Source organism: Cricetulus griseus, chromosome 5 (genome assembly GCF_003668045.3).
Source record: "Cricetulus griseus strain 17A/GY chromosome 5, alternate assembly CriGri-PICRH-1.0, whole genome shotgun sequence".
Classification (NCBI taxonomy): domain Eukaryota; kingdom Metazoa; phylum Chordata; class Mammalia; order Rodentia; family Cricetidae; genus Cricetulus; species Cricetulus griseus.
Window position 1 is genome coordinate 12,032,906 of NC_048598.1, and position 8,517 is coordinate 12,041,422.

Here is an 8,517-nt window from a genome sequence, read left to right on the forward strand (position 1 = left end):
TCCTCCTCATGCCATGGACCTCTCCATGTCCGCCTAAGGCAAGCTGCTGGAGCAAGTGGTAAACTGTAGATACTGAATCTACAACCAGCTCCTAGCACCAGCTGGGCCCTTCACGTGGCAAGGTGACCATTTTGCTCATTTTCCACAGGGTTCCTAAAGCCTTTCCCAAGTCTTCCACCATGGCACCCCTAGAATTCTTTCTCCCCACAGCCAAGGAACAAGCTTTCCTAGTCATCAGATCATGTCAACTCTCACTATCCTGCACCCCTCCAGTGGCTATTGCACCCCTTCCACAGAAAATCTACATTCTGCCAATTCTCTACGTCACTTCCTGCCACTCTCTCTCCACCCTCAAAGCTCTGGTCTAGCTAGTTTCCAATGCTTCACTATGGGCATCTGCCCAGACACAAGCAATTCTGCCCACTGGAAATGTTCCATGTAGAAATCTTCAGTGTTGGCTCATTCCTTCCAACCATGAAGATACAGCAGAAACGTCACTTCCCTGGCCACCCCATGTAAAGCAGCCACCCAGTCACATCAGCCTAACTTACATCTCATCTAATGTCATTTCACGTGTGTCTCAACCTCCTCAAGCTCCATGAAAAGTAGTCTCCCTGAACGTTGTCCTGTTCTGTTCTGTGTCCATGACACTCAGAAAGGAGCCTGAAATACAGTGGACTTTCACTTAACATGTATTAAACATGTGCTGGCCCCAAACAACCATCATGAGAAAAAGTGAAGAGACATGATCCAATTATAATCCCATCCAAAGCAGTCCTCACTACACACCACCCAGACAGTCCTGAGATCACAAGACGTGGTGCTCCCACCCCACCATCATCCTGAGACTTCCTCAGGTCCCTCTGCACCATCCAACTGGAAACAGCGGTAGAGCGAGCCCGCCATTTCAGTTTCTGTCTTCATCTCCCAGTGCCTCTCGTCCACCCTTTGTCCCTTTTGTTTTTAACACCATCTCCTTCACACCCTGTTTAAAATTACCACTGCAGGGGATTTATTAAACATCCCTCATCAAAAGATAATCATTAATCCCCTTCTCTCTCCCTATGAATGAGAAAGAGCTGAGCTCTCTATAGTAGTAGAGGGAGAATGTTTTTTAAAGGCCACTGAGCTATTTCCTCTACTTAGAGGCAGACAACCACCGCCCTTTCAATGGGAACTTGGTAAGAGCTTTACCAATTTTCTCATTTTGTGTGCATTTAAATAGAAAATATTTTCTTTTTCTACTTCAAAAATTAGCTACATTCTGAAGAGAATTTTTAAGATTTATTTTTGTTTCTGTTTATATGTGTGTGAAAGAGTATATGCATGTGTGTGCAGGTGCCTGTAGGGACCAGAGATGGTCACTGGATCCCCAGTGGCAGGAGCTGTCGTGAGCTGGGAAGCCAATCCCAGTCCTCTGGAAGAGCAGCCAGTGTCCTTACCACTGAGCCCCCTCCAGCCTCTGAAGAGCAATTTCTGAAGTTATCATTAGCCATTAGCCAAAATAACATGGCAACTGTTTGCTCTCCAAGTACATTATAGCCCAAGCGCTTGCAAGCTTGAACAGAGTATGTATTTGCAAACAGCTAGTTCAAACCTCACTTCAATAGGATGTGCAAAAGCAAATTAACGAAACAACTTGGAGCTCCAAGGAGACTAGCTAGACAGATCTCTCTAGGTCACCAGGCTGTGTTACACAAAGGAGCTCTGGACAGAAGCTTTTTCACTAACCTGTGAGGGAAGTTAGGTTTCCCACCTCCTGCCTCACCCCACCTCCAACTCTAGGTTTCCAGTTTGTCTCAACTCCCAACACCCAGGCTGTGAACCACCTGGGCCTCCAGCTCCAGGGGAGCTGTCTCCTCTGGCCTCGACAGGCACCTGCACCCACCCTCACTCACACAGAAACTCACAATACACAGCTTTTTACAATTAAATCTTTTTAAAATTTTTCTAAGAAAGCAATTAATGTTTCAGAAGTTCAGTAGTTATGACCAGTCACCTGGGCATTTATTTTCACTGGCAATTTGGTGCTAGTATAATCTAAATAAGAAAGCTTTTAAATTATTTTACATAGAAAAAAAAAACTTAAACCATCAAAAACCATACTTGCTAAGTTTCTTCCCATAATCCAAACCTTGGACTTGGCACTTACTTCTCTGATAAAACACCACGCAGTGTTTGGTGATGCTGCTTTTCCTGCCTCCTTCTCCAAGGAGCACCTGTGACTATCACCTCTACATGCAGGACAGATGCAGAATCTTAAAAAGTCTTACCATTCCAACTAAGAATACACCTCAAAATGTGGCCATTCTATCTACGTTTTTCCATTCTAACGGATAAGAGAAAAATGCTCTGCTTAGTATCTAGCACACTATCAAAACCCAGTGCTTAAATAGTGTTTGGCTTGAGTAAGTGGCATGAACTGAACAGAATACTCTGGATTCCTAAGCTCTTACCGCCCATGCTTCTGTGAGACACTTGTGAGTGGAGAAAGCTAGGGAGAGGCTTATAACACAGGACAACATATCAGACCAGCATACACTGCTACAGAGCTCTCTTGTTTGAGCTGAAGAAAACCCAGTCGCTCTGCAGACTTCACCAGGGCTCAGTGTGCCTTTTAATGGCCACCTGAGGTAGATCACCCAGAGATAAAGGGCAAAGTATTCCTTAAAAGCTCCAGCACAGAAAGTCCTCATTGTTCCTGAATCTGCTGGGAAGGGGGATGCCAGCTCTTCCTAGAAGAGTAAGAATGACCCTCCGAGGTCCCTTCCAGATAAGCTAATTCTCTTTAATTTTTAGAGCGTGGGGCAAGTGCACACTTGCTTACATTTCTTTATTTCTCTAAAAGGCAAAAAAAAAAAAAAAAAATCAGAAAGTTTCAAATGTGAAATCACATGTAATATAATTGAAGTCACAGGGCCACAAAATTGAAACACATGAAATGTGAGATCTTTCGCACATTTTTAAAAATAGATGATTCAACAGCCTTTGAAAATTACAACTCTAGAGACAGGAACTCATCTTTAAGAGGTGAGCCTTAACTTCATTCTGGAATAAAACCCCACATGCACTACCTTCTTATAGTCTTAGTCACCTGGAAGAAATTCTTTCAAAGAACAGACTTTACACAGGCTCAATGCTCCACATCTGTAGCTTTTCTCAATGTTTGTATTTATTTTATGTGCACTGATGTTTTGCCTTCATGTTTGTCTGTTCGAGGGCATCCGATCCCTGGAAGTGAGTTATAGCTGCCATACGGGTACTGGGAATTGAACCTGGGCTCTCTGGAAGAGCAGACAGTACTCTTAACCACTGAGCCATCTCTCCAGCCCCCACACCTACAACTTAATTTTTTTTGTTTTTTTTTTTTGTTTGTTTGTTTGCTTTTTTGTTTTTCGAGATAGGGTTTCTCTGTGTAGCTTTGGAGCCTGTCCTGGCACTTGCTCTGGAGACCAGGCTGGCCTCGAACTCACAGAGATCCGCCTGCCTCTGCCTCCCAAGTGCTGGGATTAAAGGTGTGTACCACCAACGCCGGGCTATTTTTTTAGTTTAAGAAGAGAATTCCAGTTTGGAAAATGCTGGCAAATAAAAGTGGGTTTTTGAAAACACAATACTTAAGCGGAAGTTCTGCTTTTGATCTGCACAGAGTGGAGCTACAGAATAGAAAGGCTGCAAAGGAGTCACCTCTATAACCAATTAGCATTCTTCATGCCAGAAGCTCAAAACAGCAGGCTTTGTTTTCCCAGCACTAATAAACAACTCCAAGTAATTACGCCTCTGCAGCACGGACAGGAAAAATGCACAAATTTAAAACTAACTAAGGTCAGATCAACCAAGCTTTTTAAACTGAACTACTGTGTCTGGAAAGATTACCTGCAGTATGGTGACATCTGGTTTGATTGCACATGCAAAACAGTCACCACCAGGCACAGGCAGCTATTTAAACATAATTAAAATGAAATCATTTATCAAGTTCAGTTCTTCACTCACAATAGCCACACTGTGTACAAGGCACTTCGGGATAATACAGGGCAACTCACCACTGTCTACACAAATCCAAACCCACTGGCCTTCCTTGGGGCAATTACAGGGTGTAGTTTTTCATTGGTAGATTCTGTTTTTTAATTTACCATTTCATAGCAAATATGAACTAACATTTTAATGAAACTATTTTCTGAAAAGAGCAGTAAATTCTTTCAGAGTTGGATAGGCTCTTTGCTAAAAACATTTTTTTGTTGGAATTTAACACTTCACAACATGAAAGTAATAAAAGAAATCTAGTATCATTTTCAAGTGGGTGAGAATTTTTGTTTTGGATAATTGCCTCCATTTGAAAATCAGTTACAATGAATGTAAAACTAAAAAGCCACTCTATCCAAGTACAAATAACCCTTCTTAATAAATGAAGGTAAGATGTCAACTATAAAATCAGTTTCTCCTCACTAAGTGGTGGAGATAGCACAGAACAAGAGATGTTAACCATGGCAGGTATCTGAAAGGAAAAAAAAAAAGGAGAGTAATCATCACGCCACTTGCGAAGTACCCTATCATTAGCTCCTCTGTGATTCTCATTTATTTTTAGTTAGCCTGCTAAAATGCATCTTCACTTCTGGCTTTGTAACCAATTATCACTTCACGTCCCACAGAAAGGAAGACTACTTGAGTCTGTACTATTTGGTTAGAAGATACATGAACACCACTGTGTTTGTATGTATTTAATATAATGCACTAGAATTCTAGAATGCCTTCCCAAAGAAACCAAGGAATGTACTTATTGCCTTGAAAACAGTTAGAAAGGTAGAACTTTCAATTACATATGTTTTTACCACATTAAAAAGCACATCAAGGCAGCTGGTCTACCCTATGTGTGCCGTCTTTCCACTAGAATGATGCTTTTCCTGATAAATTTCTGGTTTTCCAAAGTAATAACAAACAAAATGCAACAAAACCTTATTCGTATTAGAATAAAAATCCAAGCATATTAAAAGCTAAAGATGAAAACCACATTTAAAAAGGTGGTTTTAAGCCAGGAATGGGCGGCAGCCATGTCTGTTATCCATGCATTCCAGATGCTGATGAAGGAGAACTGCTGTGAGCCTAGGCTACAGGTACCACAGCAGCAAGGTACTTCACGGCAAGATCTATCCCAAAGAACAAAACCTACTTTCAGAGGCTTTATAGCCCAGTGACAGAGTGCTTGTTTAGCGTGTATCCAAGGCCCTGGTTTTCATCCTTATTACCACACAGAGTTTTCTTTTCAGGTACCCCAATAATACAAGTATAAAAGCACTTACAACCTGAGGCTTGGATGCTGGAGAGAGATGCTTTTAGTAGTTAAGAGAAGTTGTTATTCTTACAGAGGTCCTGGGTTCCATTCCCACCACCACAGAGCAGCTCACAACCATCCTACCTCCAGTTCCAGGGGATCTGATGACCTCTTCTGACATCTGTGGGCAACACACACACACACACACACACACACACACACACACACACACACACACACACACACGGTACACAGACATACAGGCAAGTAAAACACTTGTAAACACAAAATAACTCTTTTGTAAAAAGAACACAAGGCTGCTAAATGAAATCTATCCTATTTTTATGTATCACTGAGTAAAAATCTCATGTGTAATCGCTGTTGCCAATTCAGGAGTTTTATGTAGCACCTATCTAAGCCACATCCCACATGAATCCCTTTCTTCATAAACAGTAACTCTAACCTTCCAGACTACTGAGAGCTGGTATTCTATCACCCCCAAGTTACAGATGCTGAAGCAAAGAGACAGTTTCTTTTTCTTTCTTTTTTTTTTTTTAAACATCTGGGATTACTCATCATGCACACTGAACCTCTTATATTAAGATTCTACTGACATCAGAAAAGTAGTCAAAACCACGTGACTTAAGTGACTTTAGTCCCAAGATTCCTAACTTCTTTCAAGAATTCTGATGATCTGCTACATAATTGGAAAAACATGCCTACATGAAATAAAACAAAACAAAAGATACCTTGATATTAAACTGGCTTTTCAGGAAGAGGTCATATTGCAACAAAAACACCTATTCTCTTCCTTTTGCTGTTCAGAAAAAAACTGGTAGACAACCTACACAAGCTTTTTCACAACAAAGAAATAAAAACACAAGGAATAAAGAAGTTAATGAAACCTACCATTATCAAGGTATGTATTTTACTATGAGATATTCACATCACAAACCTCACTCAATAAACGAGTACTAAACCAGAAGATAGAAAATTCTAACAATTCCGAATTCCTTGACTCTTCCAATAAAAACCACCCCAAGACATCTAAACCCCAAGAATCAAATTATTATGTATGTGTACAAGCAGAATAACTTAGGACATCTTCTACAACGCAAGGGGCAAGGAGATAGCATATTCTGCATGTGTAATTGCAAAAACAAAACAAATAGAAACCACACACACAAATTCCATCACTCTATTCCATTGATTTTACAAAAGCAAGAATAAAGTTGTTTTAGGTTTTTTTGTTCTGTTTTCTTAAACAAGTGAAGCTAAGCGAACATGGGTTGGGGGAGAGATGGATATGGTTAAAATACATTAACTTTTCAAAGAATATATAAAAGTTATTCCAAAAAAATTTAAAAAACAGAACTCAGGTTGATTGCAAGATTGATTCTGCCTGAGAGAGGAGCACCCACGAGGAAATCCACGACTACAGAAGCCACCCCAACCAGCCAAATCTTTCTCTCGCTAAAGTGGCTTTTCGGAAACATCTCCATGTAAACTGCAGATCACCTGTGGTCTGGTGGTCACCACAGATGCCTAAAGAACTACTCTTCCTCCAAGGTCTTGCAGAACAAGCTGTGGGAGCGGGTCACACAAGTTTTCCTGCGAACTAAAACTTTTGAGGCTACATTTACTAAAACCTGTTTCCACAAAGAGATAGGGTGACTGGGCTGCTATCGCCAACATCAGATCGAAATTCAAGGGGGTTAAAAAAAAGAAAGAGAGCGAGAGAGAGCTAGCAGAAATAAAGAAAAAGAAAGGAAAGCCTTTTCAAGCGTTATGCTTCACTCCAGTAAGAGGCTCACACAATTAAAAGAACAAGGTTCCCGGCTCCCCGGCTCCCCGGCTCTTGACCTTCAAAACAACCCCCAAAAGGTCTCAATCCGAGAGGCAAAGTTTGGAGCAGAGGCCCAGGGCTGCCGCCCTGACCTCAGAGGCAGCACCGCGACCCTCGCGGGAGGACCGTGCGGAACGGAGCCTGAGTCCCGAACCCGGAGCTCCGCTGCCCCGGGCCCCGCGCCCGCGCCCCGCATACTTCCGGGCCCCACGCCCCGGCCCCAGCACGCCCACCCGCTTACCGGCATCATCTTGGACCCGAACCGCATGGAAGCGGGGGTCCGGCCGCGGCCTGGCCGAGCTGAGTGGCCCGGGGGTCGCGGGCCCGGGGAAGCCGAGAGAGGACGAGGCCGCGCGCCTGGCGGCCGACCTGTTGCAAGGCAGAGGCGCGCCAATCCCCTCGGCGGAGCGGGACGCCACAGAGCCCCCGGCCCAGTCCCCTCGCCGATACCCGGGACGCGACGCGGCTTTGTCTCGGCGTTCGCGGCTCCCTCCTCCTCCTCCTCCTCCGAAACCAACTAATCCCGGCCGGGCCCCTCGGAGCAGCGCTGGCCCCGCCCCCGCCCGCCAGGCCCCGCCCGCGGCGCGCCCGGAGGCTTGAGGGAGGGGAGGGGAGCGCCTGGCCGGGGGTGACGAAGACGCATGCGCAGACTCTGGGTGGGCCGAGGGGGCGGGGCACGGGGCGGGGCCCGAGGGGCGGGAACCTTTGGGCCTGGGGAGGGAAGTGTTGGCGACGGGCGCGGCGGGGCCGCTGGAGCGCGCGCCTCCGGGCGGAGCGGGGGCGCGGGAAGGCGGCGCCTCGGGAGAGCAAGCATCGTAAACCTCGGGATGGAGCCCAGTGCTGTGTCCCTCAGCGCCACGGCAGTTCCGAATTGCACAAGACTGTCGGGCGCTTGGCCTTAGGAACCGAGATCCTGCCTCAAGGGCTAGAGAGGCCCGGCGGCGCCACGTCACACGCGGGACTCGGGGAGCCCGGCCGGGGCTTCCGCCGCCCCACGAGGCCCGGAGCACGCTCCTGACTGCAGGGGCTCTCGAATCTGCCCTCCCTTGCACTCCTCCGGCCGGGCCCAAGGCCTCCTTCTGAAACCTGACTTGTAAATAGACGGAGAAGAAAAGCACTTCGGCGCCGCTGAAGCGGGAGGTGCCGTGAGAGCTTTGAACAGTCGAAGGCTTGGAAATGTGTGAAACAGCCTTCTGGGGCGCTCTGCAGCTCGTCACACCTAGAAACGTAGCCCGAGGGTCATCTTTTCCAGCTCTGGCAGCTCCCGCGGGGAAAGCTGCAGTGTTTCCCTTTGGGAGGGCAACAGCTAGCTGAGCAGCCAGCCCTCTTCCACCATCCCTCTAGAGACACAGCCTTCAGGAACCCAGCTCCCAGGTCTCATTTCACGTTAAGCAGCCCATGCTAG

At 45.7% G+C, this 8,517-nt stretch overlaps 1 protein-coding gene across 1 annotated transcript in view; it reads right to left on the reverse strand.

Moving 5' to 3' along the window:
* Nucleotides 1-7,636, reverse strand: part of Tp53bp2 (tumor protein p53 binding protein 2) — a 49,092-nt gene extending 41,456 nt beyond the window's left edge. The window contains exon 1 of the mRNA XM_027418795.2: nucleotides 7,354-7,636. Coding sequence (XP_027274596.1) covers nucleotides 7,354-7,380 — 27 coding nt within the window. The 5' untranslated portion in view covers nucleotides 7,381-7,636. The remainder of the gene's footprint in view (nucleotides 1-7,353) is intronic.
* Nucleotides 7,637-8,517: the final 881 nt, after the last annotated feature.